At 43.4% G+C, this 21,805-nt stretch overlaps 2 protein-coding genes across 9 annotated transcripts; both read right to left on the bottom strand.

Annotated features, from left to right (window-relative positions):
• Nucleotides 1-220: 220 nt before the first annotated feature.
• Nucleotides 221-14,338, bottom strand: magl (MAX dimerization protein MGA-like). Of its 8 annotated transcripts, none has more exons than XM_052053524.1 (20): nucleotides 14,269-14,338; nucleotides 10,924-11,987; nucleotides 9,899-10,325; nucleotides 8,656-8,755; nucleotides 8,461-8,574; nucleotides 8,251-8,343; nucleotides 7,922-8,023; nucleotides 7,524-7,845; nucleotides 6,873-7,041; nucleotides 6,345-6,564; nucleotides 5,957-6,120; nucleotides 5,703-5,877; nucleotides 5,410-5,624; nucleotides 4,894-5,097; nucleotides 4,277-4,565; nucleotides 3,366-3,808; nucleotides 2,904-3,155; nucleotides 2,647-2,758; nucleotides 2,096-2,539; nucleotides 221-1,603 (listed from the first exon to the last, which is right to left on the bottom strand). In XM_052053524.1, exons 2-20 carry the CDS (start codon nucleotides 11,955-11,957, stop codon nucleotides 1,071-1,073), a joined length of 5,412 nt encoding a protein of 1,803 aa, XP_051909484.1. In that variant the 5' UTR covers nucleotides 11,958-11,987; nucleotides 14,269-14,338; the 3' UTR covers nucleotides 221-1,070. The 8 variants fall into 8 exon arrangements, with proteins under 8 accessions (XP_051909484.1, XP_051909482.1, XP_051909485.1 ...); XM_052053522.1 differs by having other exon boundaries at nucleotides 10,924-11,983; nucleotides 13,780-14,330; XM_052053525.1 differs by having other exon boundaries at nucleotides 8,461-8,571; nucleotides 13,780-14,330.
• A 1,041-nt stretch (nucleotides 14,339-15,379) lies between these two features.
• Nucleotides 15,380-16,763, bottom strand: LOC127592624 (uncharacterized). Its single transcript, XM_052053543.1, has one exon. It carries the CDS (start codon nucleotides 16,403-16,405, stop codon nucleotides 15,464-15,466), a length of 942 nt encoding a protein of 313 aa, XP_051909503.1. The 5' UTR covers nucleotides 16,406-16,763; the 3' UTR covers nucleotides 15,380-15,463.
• Nucleotides 16,764-21,805: the final 5,042 nt, after the last annotated feature.

Below are 21,805 nucleotides of genomic sequence, written 5' to 3' on the forward strand. Positions count from 1 at the left end.
GCAACAAACCTACGGCAAGAAAATAAATCATCATTGCATATAACTCATTTCAGCTTGACCATCGCTCATTGACATCAATATATTAATAAAACACACAATCATATATTTAAAAAATGCTAAATAAATGTGAGACATGTATACTGAGTACCAGTACTCAATTTAACAGCAAAAAGAATCCCATTGAGAAAAGCATAGTCAAAGTACAAAAGGGTTACATTCATTCACAATATTAGTCCTTTTAATAGATACAACACATGGTAGTCTTTATGTTGTTCAAATCATTTACTTTCAAAAAACAAAGTGCTCGTAACAAACATGATTTCCACAGGCCAACAGAAAAAAAAATCTATTAAAATCCTCATAACAGTAGTGTGTGTTAAAATGCAATGCTTAACATTTACAGCAGAGGCTTTTTATTCGGGCCACTAAATGGAAAACAACAGCAACAACTAAATCACAAATAGTGGTGGAAGCTGTGACATGTTTCATGAAGCTACATTCAGCAGGTCAATTAATGCTTCCTGACGTCTTGGCACCAAAATATCCTGATTCAGTGAGACCAGTGAGGAGCATTGAATATTCACAGTGGTCTTGGTCTTCATATCCCCAAACCAAGATTACAAAATTCACATTGTGAACTTTATGTCAAAATTAATGGAAATCCATGAGGGGAAGAGAAATGTACTAATATAAAGGTTGCTCTTACTACAGAACTTAAATATATCTATTTGAGCAAATCCATACAACTCAATTTCATACAAGTATTGAAAAAAATTTACAGTAAATAATTGCTACTTGGTTATTTACGGTGTATGTGGACTTTACATAAGCAGCTGCTCAATTGAATTTGTAAGGGTGTTTGCTGATGGAAAAACATATTGATGTTTGTGATTATGATGTAATTTTCAGGATTTAAAGCATTCCCCAATCTTTTAACTTCCAATGGAAATGTCTTATGAATGTTCCTTCCTTTTGCAACCCTGACGCAAACACAGACACACGCACGCAAAAACATAGGTAGGCACATCTGGTGTGAACAAGTCGGCCTGAGGTTGTAGTCAAAAATGTTCTTATTCTGAGTCTGAATCGGGGTCCAGCTCCATCTCTATGTCTATCCAGGACTGGCGCTTGGCGCTGGGGAAGTCCTTACCCAGGGAGCCTCGCGTGCGTGGCCGTGACGCCCCACCACCAACATTGTATTCGGGGCTTGCAGAGGGCTCGCTTTTGCGGGGTCGCCCTCTCCTGCGTTTAATTGGCTGGTCCTTACAATTGTTTGGAATGAATGTTTCATCCTTGTCTGGTTTTTCTTTCCTTTTCAGGATGCTTTCACCCTTTCGAGGTCTTCCTCTTGGCCGACGTGCGGCAGATGCGCTCAAATTAGACTGCTGTGGCACCTGCTTCCCAGGAGCTGCTGTCGGCACGCTTTGAAGACCATTGGTGGAGATCGCCTTCTGTTCAGGACTATCCTGGTTTATGGGTTTTGCTGCATAGGGAGGTGACGCTAGGTCCAGGGGGATGGTCGAGTCGGTGCTGGAAGACTGGGTAGTAACGTCTGCATCCTGGTTGGGGTTCATGAGCATGAACGTGTAGATGCCTTGGCCTGCTAAGAGAAGACACAAACGCGTAATTGGAACTGTTCATAATTCATACTACTGTATAGTAATATTCGGAACCCCCCCCCCCCCCCCACAATAGGTGAAGAACACAACATGCACAAGAGACGATAACAAGAAAACCAAGTCAACAGTTTTAGCCCTTCTGCATCACACATGTCTTAAACACATTTTAATTGTCAATACTTTTTTTTAAATCATTAACTACAGAGGGGAAAAATGTTCAGTATTGAAAAGTTTGTCGTTTTCTCTGCTTTCTGGTCAGAACAGGTGATTTTGTGAAACCAACCCATGTTCTATTGCTAACTACGAAAGAGCAGAAAAGGCTAGGGGGAAATAAACTACTCAATTCGATTCAATTCTTACATTTGATAGATTTGGCACTTATGACAAACCAATATTAAGTAGGTTTTAAAATCAGTCAAAATGCACTGTAAAGCCATTAACAATGCATGGGTGGTCCTGGACATGTGCAAACTTACCAGGTCTCATCGACGAAGGCAGGATGAGTCTGCCTGTCTTGGAGCGAACCAGAGGGATGGCAAATTGTTGTGCAGGTTGGGTCAACACCTCCTTGGGGGGTGGAGCCGACACAGCAGGTGCTGAGGCATCGTTGAGATTTGGAGCAGGTGGAACAATCTTTTGGGGTGTGGGAGGCGGAAGTGATGGGGTTTCAGATTGGCATTCTGGAACTTCGGACAGCGGGGGCGGTGTTAGTGGAAGGAGCTCGGGGGGTGGCTTTGGTGGTGGTGATGGAAGTAGTTGAGTGGTTGGGACTGGGGGGGGTGGACTGGTGGCATCTTTGGCATGCTCCTTTTTGGATTGGTACAGACGCATGAAGAAAGGCTCTGCTTTTGAGCCACCTTTGTCCTTCAAGCTACTGAAGATCAGGTCCAAATTGCCTTTGATCAGTTCCTCAGGCTTCCCTATTTCCCCCCCAAAAAAATCCAAGAACACAGAAGACTTCAGTTTGATTGATCTTTTTTTTCTTTTTCTTTTTAAACTCTGATCTAACAAAAGGGGAAACACACACCAGTCAAGCAGGACAATTTCTTCAAGTAAATCGCTTGGATCTGGGCCAGCTTCTTCTTCCTCTCCAGAAGGCCGTCAGAGATGGCTCTCAGCATATGGATTTCCTTTAAAGCCTAAAAACCATACATAACAAGCGGGATATCGATTTTTCACCAAAACACACTCAGTTCAACATTTTCAGCACGTACAATGACAAAAGGAACAGCAATCAACAAAATACAGCCAAAGCATTGAATATGAAACCGATGAAATACCAACCATTGAGAGAAGGTGTAGTTTGGAACCTCCAGGTTGACCGAGGACATTCTGCAGCTCGTCAAAAAGTGCACGTTGCTCCAAGCGCCGTTGCTTCTCGGTAACAGAATGGTCCCTGCGCCTCCTTGTGCTGGGGTTTTCCAATTTGCCCGTGCACAATACGGTTGATTCACTCCGGGCCGCTTCCTTCAGTCTTGCAATGGCCACTTCCTGTTTGGACTCCTCGATGGTCTCGATGTCTACAGTGGAGTCCACCTGGAGACGACAACAACAAAAATGATGGAAGGTGGAGCACGCTGTTTTCATATCATAGCCTTGATAGAATCCTCAATTTTTTATACCATGCTCTACCCACATTGCCAAGTGAAGGTTAACATCTTCGGCAATTTAACACGGCCTATCAGTCTCCATAGATTTTTGTCAAAGTACTAGCTTTAATTTTCGGGCATAAAAAGTTTTACGCACATCACTGTCATGGTCTGCGCTGTCGTCAGACAAACTGGATTCACAGTCTTCTGAAGAACAAATTGGTTGCTCGTCCTTCATTCCCTGGGTTCCTTTAGTGGCCACCGGCACATCCTCGTTAGTTGTCCCCTGCTGCGCCACTATATTTGTGGGTTCGTTCGGCCTGTCTGACTTGGGTAAGCGAATGAGGGTAAAGCCCCCCGGCAGGGTGACGCTGGGACAGTTATTGTCCTTCTTGCTCGGGTTACACGGTGGGCAGATTCTGAAGGAATAGGTGCCGCTCTGGCTCAAGAAGCTGGGTGTCTTCAGTGAAGGTGACACTGTGAGTGAGACGGTCGAGCGGCCCGACCGCTGGAAAGGGTTGATGGCAGCGAGAGGGCCGAGCTGCCTCCCCGTTGGACTTTCGGGGTCTTTTTTCACACACGGTTGCTTTAACAATGGAACTGGGGAAACAAAAGTTAACATCATGAAAACAAATTTAAGTCAATATGGTAATTTGCATTTGTTGGCGTAATTTGTTCTTTCCATTTTCAAATGCCAATCAAAATGTAATGATACATATTTTTTAAAATCCACTAAAAGCCAGATTTTCAAAAATATACCAATTAATGTTTCAATATATTTTTGCCCGTTATTCTCTATACAGCTAACATATCTTAACTCATTCACTCCCAAAGACGTTTTTAAGATGTCTTTTCAGACTTGGTCCAGAATTGGCTGGTACTGAATGAGTTAATGCGTGTTGTGAAAAACCTCTGGGTCACATAAACCTGACCAATTAAATATTATTATTTTTATCTTTAAAAAAAAAATCCAAATGAGATGTTTCCACTTTTTTGTTTTTTGGACTGCCAACTGAAAATGGACTGAACAAATCATACACCGATTTTTCAGAAATAAAATGATCATACAAAGCGGATGGGTCTGAACATCAGTACTGTCCTTCGCTGGCATCGCTATGGGCATCAGTCTGCCAGTAGCCTTCAAGTTCTGAATGTCAGGTTTTGCATTCAAGTTTTGATTGTCTAGTTTTGCCCCAACTTTGCGCACAGCAGTGATGGGGGAATGGTCCACCTTGCGAGTTAGGTCGGAGCGCCGCTGCAGCCTGCCTGTGGCGTACGCCGCAAGCCGGTTGGCTGGGTGCAGTGACCCCATGCTGCCAAGCAGCAGGTTAACATAGTTGTAGGGTTTGCCATTGACCTGTTTATGGAAAAAAAAACAATAATTAAGAAAATGGTACAGAATATAAATAATATAACAGGAATGTAACAGGATGAAAATTCTCACAAAAACATGTCCGAAAAGTTGAATAAATCAATACATTGTCATAAATAGGTTGAAATATAAAACCATAAAAAATAATTAAATGCTAAAAGTACATAAAGCTCATAATGTATTTTTGGTTATATAACGGTATGAGGATAGAACTGAAAATGCATTCATGAGGTGATAAATGATCAAAATAATTGATCTCAATTGTTTCCTCAGTTAAAATCCCAACCAATATCATATCATTCTTGAGTCTCACCTGTATGAGTTCAGACGTTTGGCCGCTAACTGGTTTGGTTCTGGCCACCATCAGGCCAGCGGGCAACACGCCACTTAGGAAGGGCTTGACTTCGGATTGCCACACGAGCTGCTTGGTTTTTTTTTCCATTGGGTCCGGCGCGTCCTCATTAGAGTTCTGCTCCTCAGCTTCGACGCGAACGTTTGCCGGTCGACTGACGCGCACCTGAGGACACATGACGATGTCATTTTCTATCTTACCCCACAGACTGTTCACATACTAGAGTGCTTGTGTTTGCTATAACAGAGAATTGCAACTTCCAAGGTAGGGTTTGGAAGATGTGGTACACGATGTGTATTTCAAAAATGGTCTGTGTGTGTATCACAAAAGTGAGGCATATTTACACAGTAATCCATAGTAATGATACTAAGGGCCTGAAGTGCAACACACCCACAAAGAGCGCGGGCTCTCGGCTAGGGTGAATACGCAATGTACGGTCCACTATATGCAACCTTAGATTAGGCACAGAAAACTCACCCTATAGGTGAGGTTGGACTCGCTAGGCTTCTGGATAAAGATCTTGGTGACAGGGTGGATGAGGTATGGTCCAATGTTGAAGGGCTCGCACAGTTTATCCTGATTAAGGCGCGTGCACAAAATCTGCAAGATCATCTCACGGTCTTCCTCCCAGCGGCATACCGACTGGATCTCGATCTGTTTTTTAATCAGTTTCTCTTTTAATACTGTGTTTTCTGCAAAATAACAAACAGGCGTTACTGTAAACTCATTAGGAGGTCAATTTAAACATACATCACCGTAATGGTTCTTACCTTGCTTTTTGGGTTCGCATGGGGCCCGACTACGCTTCTTGGAGTTGGTGGCCAGTGTTGGAATGTAATCAATGGTGTTTTGAGATGGCGGCTTGCTTTTGAACGGGCGAACCCGCGCGCAAGTCAGGAAGCTCTCCAGGTACTTGTACACAGGATCCTTGTCCTCTTCTTGAATCTGCAATTATAGGTTGATGTTGCTCATTTATAGGAAACCTTTATTTATTCATTTAATAATTCATGTAATTATTTTGAACCTGTTGCCTGGGAAGTGCCATATACGGCTTGAGGGGGTTTACAGGGGGCGCACATTGGCTTTTGGGTTGATAGAGCGGATCTGGATCCGCGTCAAAAATATTGCGATTCCACAGTTTATTGGACTGCGAGGTGGAACACGGCTTGTGCTCAAGACTGGTCCCTGCTGGCAGAAAAAAAAACAACCACTTGAATGACCATGACCCCTATTGTAGCACTGTTAGGGACATACAAGTAAAAAAATTAATTAATAAATCCAAAACACACAAAAATTAAAAAAATATGCATTCATAAATGTTTTTTACAGTGTGTCATAGTGGTTAGATATATTCAGGATCACATTTGCATGCTGTCAAGAAAAGATTTGAATATGCCAACTCATAATCTTACCACTATTCACTTCATCCTGCTGCCAAGTATCTTGTGTAGTCCGCTTGGAGCAAGCACAGCCAAACATGCATGCAGGCTGGCGGCAGTGGAGCGGACCCACGACGGGATAACTGAGACTGAAGCACACACAGCCCAGTCGGCAGAACTCTTGTCTGCATTCTGGCCTCGTCATCTTCCGAAGTGGATGTGGGGGGGATTTCTCTGCCTGCTGGTGCAGTGTCTGATTTAAAAAACAGAGGAGGAGTGGGAGGAGGTCTCGAGATCTTTTCTGATGGAAATGCTTGACCTTCACATGACTGACTCTGATCATTATCATACTGTATATTGTGCAATGTACATCAGCAACATTTTTGCGCACGCCCGCCATTTGTTGGTTAGTCAGTTAAGAGCTACTGGACATCACGGATCACAATGAAATATTGTGGTGCAGGTCTGGACAAAGGTGTAAGGCGCTGATGGAGCTTTTGTGGTCGCTGAGTGGATATTTAGACGTGTAAATAAAATGCACAATTGGCAATTGTTTGGTACCTCTTTGGTTAGCATAGCAGCCAGCGAGGCTGAGACCCTCGTTGGTGTCAGGCACGTTCGGGTACAACCCTGGCTAATGACATCGTCCTCCATTTCCAACAGTTTCTGCTGGACAATCGGTGGGGCAGTTGACGTGATGGCAGTCATCAGCCGGGAAGCCTCCGTTGATCTGACCGCAAGGGGATAGAAAAATGTCCCATTATATAAACATGTTTTATCACATTGATTTTTCGCCATCTGCTGGCAGAAGTGTTCATTAAAGCTGCTTTCAAGGCTTCTCGAGAATGAAAAAGATTTGTGGTTATTTTGATTTAATGAACTAAGTGTTGAGTAAATTTGTCATTCTCGATGCCGCTTAGCCTGTAGAGGATTGTGGTGGTGGGTGGTTTGAGTGCTGGAGCCTAACCCAGCTAACTTCATGCAAAAGACGGATTACACCCTGAACACATTGCTAGCCAATCGCCACTTCTCAAAATATGACTTGTGCCAAAAGCAGGTCACTAGCCATGGTGTCTGCTAGCCAGAGGCTGAGCTGCACTGTATTGGTGTGAGTAGCGTGCAAGGCCCCTCATCTATTATGTTTTATGTACTACGTTCCATATGGAACACCGAAAAACACTCCAAGAGAGGAACTCGCCAGCAAGTTGTTACCTCTGTGGATTCGAGGCACGAAGCATGGTGTTGGTCGGAGTTCTCGTCAGGTACGGGGGTGGCGATGTCAATGCAGCATAGAGCAGTGGCTTAAAGGAGAGAGGGCAGGGCTTGTTGTTGATGCCAGCGGGCGTCTTGCGATGCTTGAGGACACTGTCCAGCGTCTTCACGTAGCTGGCGCTTTTAGCGGGCAGCTGGTAGGCCACGGGGGCTTCGGGGCCGGTGGAGAATGCGGCGGCGCGTTCGCTGATCTGCTGGGCCTCGCTCTCCAAGTACTCATCCAGCATGTTGCTGCAGAAGGCCGACAGGTTTTTCTGGGAGCCTGGAAAAAAGAAACAAAATGATATTCATATTTAAAACCCAGTAAGGGACTCGGGAGAAGGTAAAAGCCACCTCACCATCGCTTGGCTGCTTGCTTTGAACAAACTTGTTCTTCCAACCCTTTATTTTAGTCACGTCACTTGTTTTTCCTGTTCGGGAGATGAAAGTCAAACCCTCACCTGCAAAGCAAACGTGCTGAATCAAGCTGTCACTTTCAAAAGGGCACATAAACTACTCGGGCGGGGGAATTCAGCCCTTTCTTGATTAATTTGAGGTTGTTGCTCAGGTGGTTTAATTATCATTTTAGTTGCTTCTGGAGTTCAAAGTGTGCTGTGTCCTGTGCTGCACTATGAGTAGCTAGCTTGCATTTCTGAGGTATGTCTTAACTAGACTTGTGCTGACTTACTGTCATGGTTGAAGGGTGGCAGTGGCAGGCGAACCCCCAAGTAGAGCAGGTCAACGGGCATGCTGGGATCCAGAGAGCTCAACTTCAAGCCCACTAAAAAAAAGAACACAATTCATGTTTGATATTCTACTATTATTATTATAAGGGCACAGCAAGGGTCATATTTTGTGCCTTGTGTGGAATTGTCATGGTGTCAATGCATCCGCTCACCCTCCTCCAGGACAGGATGGATCACCTGTCTGTGCTTGGCCACTTTGAGGTCCTGTAGTAAAATGGCCTCAAGGCGACCAATCTTCTCCTCTGTAGTCTCTGGAGTGGCCTCTTCTGAAATATGTGAAATGATTAGATTTGCGAGATTAGATACAAATAGTAGAACAACTGTAAAACAACACGTGGGCTTTGTACCAGTTTTCATTTGCTGCGTGGGAGTCATCAGGGAGGAATCAGGTGATACCGGCAGAGACTTGTTGGATGGCTCGGCTCGGATGTGACTCTCCAGAGCTTCCTGTATCACGGAAAAGAAGCCCAGTTGAAAGGCATACGAACATGCTATGGGATGCATCGGCTTGGTACGTCACGCATTGCAGGTATTTTGGGGATTTTTTTTTTTTGCTGTATAGTTGCCATCAATGGGTTTCATAGAAAGTGAAAATGAAACTGTTATAAGGAAGCCTGAAAAATTACTGCTTAAAAAAAGGAGCTAAGAGCTAAATATTTAGCAATATTGTTATGCAGTTTGGTTTGGTGAAATCTACCATTTTACTATTGTAATAAATTTGCACAGTTATATTTGTATGGCATTATTTTCTGAATAGGATGCTTCAGAAAAAGTGTGCACAAAACAAAAAAGTGCAAAGAAACAATCAAACAAAAAAGCTCAGATTCTCTGTGGATACAGCATGGGCAGCAGAGTTAGGAGCCCTCCATAGCTTTTACTCCGTGGAAGAAGAAGCTGCAGGCTAGCTACGATTAGCAGGCACAAGGAGGAGACATCGGTTCCAACCAACGAGTGTAAAACACAACAGGGGAGGTGAAAGTCTGTGCAGGTTCCATGTTCGGCGCGCTAGGTGATGATATTGTTCGAAAGGTCTAACGTTTCCTGATAAATTACCTTTCGTTTCTTGCATTTTAACATGCAGTCCTTCACTCACGTGACTACACAGCCTTGTTTATGTTCACCATAGATACCGCAAACCAAAATGGCTGCCACATTTTACAATGAAACACTGTTCCCAATGCCTATCATGTTCGAAGCAAAAAGAATAAGATGTTGCAAGTTATTTGCTTGCCCTGCGATTTGTTTTTCATAATAAAATGTACTTTCCACTTATTTTCATCATGTACTATATTTATTTTGAACCACACACTGATCAAAATAAGGTGAGTATAACTCTACTCTTGGGATGGAATGGATTAATTTAATTTCACCCATCAATCCATTTTCTAATACGCTTGACGAAATATGAAAAAAAATGTTTTACATTTTAAAATGTGTATTTTATGGTACACATTTTATTTATATATAAATAAACTGATGACCAGAAAAAACAACCATTTATGACTCTAATTACATTGATTGTGTTTTGGAAACTAAACATTTATGAAGCAGACAAAAACATTGTTGAATCTGTAGTTTGCAGGCATTTACCCTGGTGGCGAATGAGACAAAGGTGAGGCCCTCGACTTCATCCAATTCAGGCTCTGTGGTGGAGCTCGCTGAGGGTCTGCCACAAGCTAAGGTAGCAGGATTCCATCCTCCCTCCAATCTGCTCCAGTGCCCGTTCCTGTTGTTGTGGCGCCGATACAAGGTTCTCTGGAGCGACGGCGCAGAACTCACAGAGGATTTTTGGGGGGTCTCAATGTGTAGCCGCTTGCTGGGCGACTTGTCGTCGTCTGTGTTTTCGCCTTTCGTCAGTGAACGTTTCAGTACAATCCTCAAGTCTCCGGCGGCTTGTCTGCCTTGCACGCACTGAGTGACTGAATCGTGGTTGATGGTGGGAGAGAATGTGATTGGCTTCAGGACAAGATTGGACTCTTGTTCAGTGGGAAGATAGGCCGAGTCAGCACTCAGAAGGCTACGAGAAAACACAAATCAACATACAACATACAGCGATGGCTCGATTGGCTTTTCTGCTGCTAAATCTGTCAAACGAGTAATTGGCAATATTGTTTAGCATACACGTTTGAAGAATTTTTTTTTTTTTATAAAAAGGAAATTATCGATTACCGGTAAGTTACTTGAGTGAAATATATTTGTGAATCTTGTAAATCTGCAACCTGCAATATAATTGAAGTGATTCTTCTGTTGCCCGGGAACCTCAACAGGTTTATGAATGATCTATTGCAACGGAGTAGCTTAATCTTGCGCCTTGGCGGAGGTTAATGTTCACATAGAGATGAAATCGGTTCACAGGACCGGTACCACGTCCGCAACGTAAACAAAATTTATGTGCAAGTCTGAACATGCTGTAGTTTATCACTTGCCTAATCTAACAAAGAACAGTTAGTAGTAAGAACTGATGACGCCATGAATTGGTTGCTAAATTCGGCTACTTGGTGGATGTAAATGGTTACATGCAGATAAATATTATGATGAAATGAATACATGTGAACCATTTATTCCTATTTGAGAAAAAACTCCATACACCCAAAAAAAAACCCCAAAACCCCTACCTTAGGTCAACAGGTTTGCATTCTGGCTGCTCCTCGGGTGGTTCCATCTTGAGCTGCAGTTTCTCTACCGGGACATCGCTCAAGTTGGGTCCGAACCTGTCCTCCCTGAAGCCCTTGGCGAAAGGATTGTGGTTGATCTTCAGCTGTGTGACGAGAACATTCTGGTAGGTGGTCACTGCCATGAACTCCGTCTGCGGGAAGGTGAACGTCAAGCTTTCGGGTCCCACGACCGGTGGCGTTGTGATGTCGTTGGACAGGGGAATGATGTGGAGCTGGGGAATGTAGCGGTGCATGGAGGTGAGGATGATATGGCCCTCCATGTCTTTGGGGTTGTTGGTGACTTTGAGTTTGTAGAAGGACAACATGCTATCCATGAGGTCCGAGCCGCGGCACGGTGAGTGGTGGTGGGGAAAGGCCCGCGCCGCAACCTGGGCCTGGATCTCTGCCGGGCCCACCACCTCCCACTTGGGGGAGTTCCAGCGGTACTTGTATTTGTCTGAAGGTACAATGGAGAGCATCAGGCTGTAGTGTCGCTCAGGGTCCAGTCCAGCCAGGCGGTAGCGGCAGTAAGGGAACATGCGGCGGCCCTGCTTGGTGAGGATCATCTCCGTGCCGCAGCTGTGGAACTGCTTCCACACGCGGTCGTTCTCCAGGGTCACGCTCACGCCTTTGCACATCAGCATATTAGGTTGCTCATCGTCAGGGTTTGGACGCCCAAAATCCACCACCGCCGATTTTGTGATGCTCGCAGAAAACGCCGGCGAATCCGATGCAGAGGCGATGTGCGAGCCAGCCGGGCTCATCCCCGAGACGGTGGGCAATGCCACAGTGGGCTTTGCCGGGCTGGCCTCGGCAGGAGAGTGGAGGGCTGTCACACTTTTGTTGGTACTCGCCACAGAGATGGCCGTGGTGGGAGAATGAGGTGTGGAGGAAAGGACAGCCGTGGCCGGACCTGAGACGGGGATATTAGCCATGGGTCCCTCTTCAACATGCTGGTCCTGCATAGATACGGGTTGAGGGTGTGTCGCGGGCATCACTAATGCTTGCACTGGATTCACTTCTTCCTAGATGAAAATAATACATACCTCAAAATACAAGATGGCAACCCCCAAAATCACCATTAGAAAGGTGTTTAATATGGGTCCTGGTTTGCTGGTATCTTTATTATCAGAGTGAAGATTATGAATAGATAAATATTCAAACCAGGTTAAAAACGTGGCTCTTTTGCCATAATTCTGATTCAGTGCTTTCAAAGTATTTTTAAAATCATGGTTTTTGAAAACCTTGTTCTTGCAACTGTATGCCCACACAATAAATATATATATATATATATATATATTTTTTTTTTTTTTTTTACTTTGCTTTTAAATCTCTTTAACCATGTGACTAGTTTTATGGCATTATGTGAAGCATGTTAAGTTACAGTGTGTATGAAAGGCATTCATTTTGGCTGCATTTACACTGTTCCATGTTTACGCGAATTTTAGTGTGACGTGAGCCTTTTATTTCTCCACATGTAACCCATGCTAAGTTATCTCACGGTACTGCAGTACATCGAATCAAACCAAATCTTTAACTTAAAAATCTACAGAGGTGCACAAACAATCTTTCATTGGAAAGTTATATCTTTCAAGAAAATTGACATTAACAGAAATCTACTGACAATTCATATTGTAAAACAACAGGAAACTCATTGCAACATGCCCTCTCTAACTGAATTGTACTATATTGAATCAAATTGTAAACAATCAATTGTTCTACTTTAAAAGAAACCGTTCTTGACTTGTATCCCACCTCATGTAGTATCAAATCATTTATTGGAGAGATGCACCCCCCTGTTGTTTTGCTTTCATTCCTTTGATGTGAGTCCAAAAGCCATTCGTACTTATAAGTACAGCTCATAATCCCAGTTGCTGTGCAGAATCCTTGCATCTCCAAAACCTTCATTTTTTTCAGTTTGTTGATCCTTTAACATTACAGTACATCATTAAAGAGAGCAAGCCATTTTCAACACTTTAGAAACAACAGTAATTGGGGTAGGGGGTAGACTTAATGAACGTTCGAAAGTTTCATGTTTATGGTATTTTTATGGTTTAAGATTTGAATATAGGCAACGTGTTTAGGAGGGGATGGGGGTCATGATGCCTAAATGCAAAAAAAAATAAGTAAACGGGAATAACAGTACACTGACAGTATGGTTCTAAGTTAAACAACAATTGACACTCAAAAAATAGTTTCAACTGCTCATGGATTTCTCCCTAAAAAGACAATTCTGTAGAACGTGAGCTGGTTTAACACAGCACTGCATCACACCCATCGATACATCCGTGACCCACAACGACACAACGTCACTCGTGAGTGTTTTTAAACGTTTTAGTGACTGTTTCTCGTTCGGTCCGACACCGACAAAAGTGGACTTTGACTTTCCCGCTACAAGTGGGACCTTCGACGGCGTGACCGACCAATGGCAGCTCGGTGTCTCCGCGTGGAGGACATGGCTGACACGGCTGGCCAAGGATCCCGTCCTCTTTCAACTCGAAATAAATCAAATAAAAACGCCACGAGAGTCCATGTCGCGTTGACGTGTGGAATTTAAAACGAGATTAAATTCAATTAACGTCGGGTTTTGTTGAAGAGGAGGACAAGTCGACAACGCCATAAAGCTACACACAAACATACAGAGGTGTTAATCGCTATCAAAAGGCACGTCGCCGCTATGTTTACCCCCTCAAATGCTGTCTCATATCCGTCTAAATGTTAATAATATCGTAAAGCCACACGAAGTGATGGGGTCTTGGGGAGAAGCAAGAGAGTGAGAGATAAATAGAAAGAGTGCTTAGGCAGGCCGCCACTCACCAAGTTGGAAAAGTTGCAGTTTCCTCAAACGCCTCACCTCTCCGCTCCGGCAGGCCCGCCTCGTGCGTGGCCTCGGTGGCGGCCGTGCAAGCCGACTTGCGCCGGCAGAGTGTCGGAGGGGACACACAAACACTCCTAAACTGTTGGTCCGTCGAGGCAAAGTGGCAAATAATCGAGGCCGGAGAGAGCCACGCTAAGGCCGGCCCAGTCAAGATCTTTCTCTCTCTCTTGCATCGATCGACCCTGCGCGCGTACACGCCGACGAGCCAAGAAGGCGCATGCACAGTATCAGCCTCCCCCCACCTTCTGCTTACCCCATCCCCCGTCCTTCTCTTCCTCCAATAGCGCGTGATCCTCGCTTAGCAAACGTGTCGAGAGCGGGAGATTTTTTTTCTTCCGCCTCCCGATGTAAATAAACAACAAAAACTACGATAAGTTATTCACAAAATGTTTCACAAGACTTATTCCTCGTGGCGCTTGATATCTTACCTGCTCGGACTCGTCGACGCGCGTACACGCGCACACACAACAAACGTTGGGTAGTGGGCTGTGACGTCACACATTGGCGCCACAGCTCCTCGGTAGCCAATGAGCATGCTTCTTCTTCATCGCCCAAACTCAACTGAAGTCGTCAATATGTTACACTCGAACGCTTTTTATACAACTGAAAATAATAATGGTGACGTACTAAACAGAGACACGGTGCGGTACAAAATAAGCCGTAATCAATAATAAGCAACTTTTCACACGATTGAAATGAGGCGAAGGTGGCTTGTCATTGGTCAGTCATTTGTTTGGGACAAAATGGCGGCTACTGTAAACAGTACTGTGTGCAAGTGTCAAGATTCTAAGAAAATTCATTTTATGGCATTAAAAAAAGCACAACTATGGTGACACTTGGAAAAAAATCAAGAGTAAAGTAATTTTCTCAATTTTCAAAATCTATATTTGTGGCTTTGTTGTGCCAAAATGCATGGCAAAACATGACTCCATATGTCATCATATTTCATACATAAATTAACAGCAGTCTACACCAAGCCCTCTGAGTCATTACAGAAGTCAATTCACTGAATGCTTTCTTATTACTGTATATTTTTAAAAATATCTTCCTACTAGCTACTGCATAGCTACTGGGGGCATTACAGGACACGCACAGACATGGACGATGGCGGGGAAGGTGTTTCCAAGTGCCCACTTCACAGCGTAGATCTTTGATCTCCCTGGCCAACTTTACATCATCTGCCCGTGGAGGTCTGCTTGCTGCCTTTGACGTCCCTGAATCGAGCAAATCAGTTTCTTCTTCTGCCATGTCAAGGACTGTCACTGCGCCTCCCATCCTCTGCATTTAGAGGGAATGAGAGGAGCCGCTTGGTCTCTGAGCGAAGCAAGTCGGCTGTGTTCACACACACACAATGGCGCAAACCACCAAGCTGAGTGTGTCTGCAAAAATACCAACACTCGGTCCAAACCACTCCCTCGCACAGTTAGCAGGAACACTATGTAAACTTTGTTTCAGGCACCTTTAATCTGAATGTAATTAAAGATGAAATGTGAAAAGAGTCATTGTTATTCACTGTTCACAATTTAGGTTAGGGTGGATCTTGACAACTGTCCTAAAGTGCAAATGTTGCATTGACAGTTTTTTATTTTTTATGACAGTCTTAATGAGACAACATCAAAACAATTACTTTTTGCAAAAGTTCTTGTTGGAAAACATGCTTTTACCAATACCAAACACATATGGACTGATGGATGTGTAGGACGTTGAAATAAAGAATTCCAATTCTGCCCAAAAAGGAAAGTCAGTGGCGGTGAAAGTCATTTGGAAAACCAAATAAAGAGTCCAATCTACCTGAAACAATGTCATTGCCACCAGGATTGCAATGGTGCTCCGGCGGAGCCCTCGAACGTTACACCTTTTCTGATTCTGGGTCAAGCCACTCACGGTGGTGATGGGCTTCACTGTGGTCCTGGGGCCAAGCAACACTGTGACGATGAGGCAACTTGTAAGCGTCACAATAGTCAGAGGCAACAGGTAACACAACAGAATGAAGGTGTACTTGTAAACGCGGTTAACCGTCGGACAGTGGTTGTTGTTGCATAGAAAGAAGTCCGGCGGGCATCCCGTGTGATTCCATGTATAGTTCCCCTTGAGATTCCCTGTCGAGCCTTGCAAGTTCATGACAAAAATGGGAGCACTCAAGACGATGGAGATACCAATGCAAAGCCCAATTGCTGTCCAAGCGGCATGGATGTTATCCAGGCAGATGGGAAGGTGGACTCTCTTGTTGGCGTATCTGAGTTTCTGGTAGCGATAGATGCTGATGAGGACGGTGAAGAGGATGCTGCCGATTTCCCCCAACACCGTCAAGAATTTCAGCGAGCGGCACAACCATGCCTCCACGACCTCGTAGGACTTCTGAAGAATGATAATGTCATAGATGTTGACAATGACAATCTCCTCCAGGTTGGCTGAAGCCAGCCCTAGAAGAAACAGCTGAAACGTCTTGACCGAGGAGACCCTGGTCTGAATTATGGAGAAGATGAGAAAAACATTCCCCACAAAGCCAATGCAAGACATTAAGACTCTTAAAGTCAGGAGGTGGAAAGAACCTTTCAGCATCATTAAAGTTACGTGTGATCGGTGCAAGGTTTAGAAAGACTCTCCCTCTATCTGTCTGAGACCAAACAATCTTGTTATGGAGTACTCAGAGATGCTGGGAGCTTGCCGATTGGTGGACTGGCTGTGTTCATTATCCAAACGGTAAAACAAAAAGCAGGAAGGAAAAATTTGAAGGCTGGGCATCATTAAATTTTCACCTCTGAGCTTTTCATAAGTGCCACCCAGAGACGAGAGCTTCGTTCGGGTTGGATTTGGGGCAGTGGCATGTTGTTGGGATGTTTTTTTTCTCACTGACTGACATCTACAAATGCATATTGACTACGTCAGTATTATGAAAAAGTGAGCATATGAAGAGTGTATTTAAAGGCTGACACAGTTCCGGTAAGTTAGTTTCTTTAATGTTTTATAGTCCATTTTTTATGGTTATAAGACTCTATTTTAATTTTTATTTTTTGCATGACGTGATCTCTAGATGATGAGCCGAACAGCGGAGAAGCCATAATGGCACACAGGGGTCTCGTGATGTTGACAGAGGACCAGTTCATGTTTCAGCTTGTCTCTTTTTCCTTTGCTAGTGCATCATCTATTCGTTAGCACAACTGAACTCCCTCCATACTGAATCAGCTTAATGGTGAATCCCACTGTGTGCATGTGTGTGTGTGTGATTAAGGCTAAGCCCTATACTGGCAGCAAATGGGGAAAAGGGAACGTCGGGGATGGAAGTTTTGGCAGCTTAGCCTTCGATAATTATCAATCAAGAACCTGGAGAAATAAAAAATGTTTTTGTTGTGTGAATGTAAGCTTGTTTTTCTCATTCTTAATTATTCTTGTTTAATATATTTCATAATTATTTACTTTTATTCTATATGACTGACTTTACCGGGTACAGGATGCTTAATGCTTAATGTTTTGATGTGCAGATGGTTAGGGTCGTTTTTGCCTGTGGTTGTGAATAAAAGCCTGCATTTTACATTACACTTTTTGGTCTGTTTGCTTTAAATTGTGAGTACAGTACTGACTTGAAACATGCAAGCTGTATGGTGGCGATGGGATCAGTTCAACTCACTTCATTGCAGTGCTTTGGAAAATGGTGAACAATTCTTCAAAAAAAGAAGCTTCAAGCTGTTAATTCATTCTCCCAGTTGAAGTTTGCTGTTACACTGAACATAAAAAAAAGATATAGTGTATTTAAAACATGAGGAGAGATGAGCATTCCAGTCTAATATGCTAAACTGGACGCTAATTCCCATCTATGTCACCTATTACAACAGGTTGAACACAAATGGTGCAACAACACATGTAGAGTGAAAATATAGCACTGAAAGTGATGTGTTCTTTATCATCTGTGAAGAACAGCAAGTATTTGTGCCGTACTGATGATCTTAAAAGAGTTGCGACATCTCAATGAACAGTGCATCTGCCTGCCTGTCTTTTACTGGGACTGGAATGGATTAATAGCATCTTCATTTATTTCAATGTGAAAAGATGATTGATGAGACATATACACGTTATTTTACCCAAATTTTGACACAAATAAAAGGTGAGTAAGTAATCAACAGGCACTCAGGTGGATTAAGAAGAGTACACAGGTGCTCGTGTCCAGTGACGTCATAGTGGACCCCTCCAGCAAAGTTATCAGGGCGGGTCGTGCATACGTGTCCTACGCGTGCGTGCGCGACGCGAGCTTGCCCCACGGTATACCGTCACGCGTGGATACCCCTTTAAAACGCTCACCATGTTGCCATCACATGCTCCGGCGGCGCGCGCGAGAGAAGGATGTAGACGTCCCTTCTTCACCTCCGCTTCTTTTTAAACATTTGGAGAAAAGCCAGGAATCGTCCAGCAGCCTGCAGACTTTTTCCATTCGGATTCCGCTGTCTGCCGCCTGAGCTGTTGTTGTTCCGCACGCTGGCCGGAGGCGGCTGCGCCAAGCGAGAAGCTCCGTGCACTCGGCTCCGTTTAGCGGCTACAAGCCAACCGAGCTGGCCGAGCAGGGCTGGCGGTTCCGGGGAGGTGGAAGTGGTGGAGGCGCTGGTGAACAGAGCTGCGAATTGTTTTTAAAACGAACTTCAAACGATAGATCGAAAGAGAGAGAGAGCGATCGGGAAGAGGACTCGTTGGATCGGAGTATTGAGAAGCGGTTCCCCCGGCTGGCTGGACTGCCGCACCAGTGAGCTTGAAACGGCTGCGAGGTTCAACTCCATCGCGGTAAGTCGTCCGGTATTTTCCCCTCTCGTCGCGGGCCTCTTAACAAAGTCATGTCTTGAGGTCCTTTTCAGACAAAAAATCCTGTTATATCCTCATCATGGTGGGGAAGAGATTGCCAGGGAGTGGTAGTCTAGGACTTGTTTGTTATCCCGGTGCACCCCCACCAGCAGCAGCAGCAGCTTCACACACATTTTCATCCACCGGTAAAGTGCAAGGCAAACAATGTCGTAAGAGAACGAAATGAAGCAAATTAGTCTGTACAATTACATAAAACACTGTTGGAAATGCAGCCCAGAGAACATTTTATTGTATTATTGAACGTTTTACTTGGCCCCAAAAGGCACCGTTATGCTTTAAAAGTCAAGTGTCAAGGGTATAGAAATGGCCAAAAACAATGAAATCCTGCCCCCAATAAATTATGGCACTCAAACATCATTATTGTATTTATCATATCCAAAAAGGCACCGATCGGTGCATTCTGAACATAAGTACCAAAGGTATTAAAAAAAAAAAAGGAATTCTGCAAATGTGCAAAATGTGCATGTGTACTGCAAATCACTGGATCCCAGCTGTACAAGAGTTCAGGCCGTTTGGCTTTTTCCTGAACCAAAAATGATCCAGGTGCTGTAAAGCTCAAGTGTCAAGGATCTAAACGGGAGTCGGGAGGCCGGGATTGTTTGGGGAGTGGAAGTGGGGGATTGCATTGGAACTCTCTCGCTAGCAATCCATTTATGTTGCTTGAGCTCCTTCATTGGATTTATTGCGCCTTTTTACGGGACCAACTATATACCGGTATGCTGTAAAAGTGAATGGTAAAGACGACAAAACAGAAGCAATATTGTAACCCTGCAGTATTCGAGTCAAGCTACAATAATTATTAGACTTACTGTCCTCTTTCCAGAACCAAAAATGTACAGTACATGTGTTTTTTTTTTAAGCTGTAAATGTCAAGTGTCAAGGGTAGAAAATGGAAAAACATTGGAACCAAGACAAGTAATACATTTATTTACCGGTATATTCATTTGAGCCAAAATTGTACCCTTTCCAGGACCAAAAAACGTCAAAGTATTGTAAGCCATAAAACTTGAGTGTCAAGTGTACACAAAAAAAACCAGTCATGTACAAAGTCGTAAATGGACAAAAAAATGTGTACGTATGTAAGTGTTGGAAAAATAGACATTGGAACTTTCCAGTGTAGGAGTTAAGTCACTGCAAACTCCACCTAAGTGGCCACACCAGTGCCAAGACGCGCTGATCACACACACTGACTGTCATATAAAAAAAAAATACATAAAATAACTCCTCCACACTTCTTCCATGACGTGTGCACACTCACAGCCAACAACAAGGCACTCTAGGGAACATAAACACATCGTACATTCACATTAAAGCTCAACAGTGGTTCATTGGCTACGCATGTTGGCAGGTACAGCAGTCCCGTGACAACAGTCAACTAACAGTATGAGAACCCCGAGAGTACTTTTAATGTTCTGACTTGTACAGTATGTGGATATGTGATTATAGACAGAATGAATTGCCATGATCCCGGTCCCATCAACGCTCGTAGTTGACAATTAGGTCATGAGTGCAATGAGCTCACAAGGGGGATGATAACATCATGACATCACTGATAAATCAGATGCTACAGTGCTCCGGGTGTTTTTATGGTGGGGGGATGACGTGATTCACTTGCCTCTATCCACAAGGTGACGATAGAAAATCTCTCCTCTAAATGTAAAAATTAATATAGCGATTTTTATTGAAATACAGATTCAACTTTTAAGATGATAATGAAATATGAGATACACCCACTATCATCTTATATTCAGCCTGCAGAGCATTTACATTATCAAGAGTTCTGTCATATTTCGAGCTGCAATTTTATGCCATTTTTCATTTAAATAACTTATGGGTTAATTTATTGTAAACAACAACAAAAAAATAGTCAAATGTTTTTACATGTAGAGTTGCCGTGTGATAAAAGTTGTTCATTCCACAGTGAGTCTTTTACCCCTCCCACTCCCCTTACTATAGAGTCATAAATGTCTCACGCCAAGATTTTAATTAGTGACGCCTACTATATTAAGCTCAATAAGCAATACTTATCATTGAGCCAGAGCAATAGAGCAATGATCAGTGGACCTCGGCCAGTGTAGAACACTAATGAATCGCTGAATGAGTGACGGGCTGGCCATTAACTGACATGCACTCAGTCTTTTTGTTAGATGTGACCTGCACCATTCAACATTTAGATTTAAACTGTAAAAAAATGATAGAAAGCAATGGGGATAAACCACCAATGAGCATTTTCCATGAAAAAACAAGGAATGGTATAGTTGAACTACAACACTAGTCATCCCAAAATACTCTTCAATAATGCCAAGTGAGCGAGTTTGCAAAATGCGTTACATTTTAAGCCTCCACCTCTGACACGGTTTGAGTGGAATGCTAATTGACGGTAAAGACGCCATCATCATATACTGTGAAATAAGTTTGGAATTTATTTAATCCATTTGAGATGATTGAGGCATGTGTCTTAAAGGGATGATGAGCACCCAGGCACTAATTTGTGCTATATTAGCGGCATAATCGCTATTCATGTGGTTTGTTTTTCATTTTTAGGTTTTAATATTTACTTTTAGTTTCCTTGCAAAGATGAAATATTTTTGGCAGGTGCGTAGCTGCGAACCATGTGATTCTTCTGTAGCCAAAACAAGAGAACTTCCACAGAAACATCTTGGAACTGAACTCACTTGGGCTAGCCTTCTTAATAAGATACATTCATTCTCATTTCAAAGTTTGACCTGATGGTGACGCCGGAGGACAGGTCAACTCGCTGATAAGTTTTATTATCAAGAGGGTATTATGTAGTCAACAAATAAACAACAAAAACTAGGCCAACAAATTCATATGCATCATTTTCTGGAGCCAAATATCCCTGGGGTCTGATTGACCCCAAGGGTAAAATGTTTTTGCTTGTTAATGTAAAAAGCTACAAAAATGAACTCCGTTTGAAATTCATTTGGCGTTTCACTGTCAAAATATTCATATTGAACATCGTTTTGAAAGGTTACGAGAACAATCAGACACTCTATTTAATAAACCTGGTCGATTTTGCCCGCTTAATTTGAGGGAAAACACAATTAGGATCGTTTGCTTCAACATGCAACCAGGAAGAAAAACATTGGAACGCAC

Source organism: Hippocampus zosterae, chromosome 19, assembly GCF_025434085.1.
Source record: "Hippocampus zosterae strain Florida chromosome 19, ASM2543408v3, whole genome shotgun sequence".
Taxonomy (NCBI): Eukaryota; Metazoa; Chordata; class Actinopteri; order Syngnathiformes; family Syngnathidae; genus Hippocampus; species Hippocampus zosterae.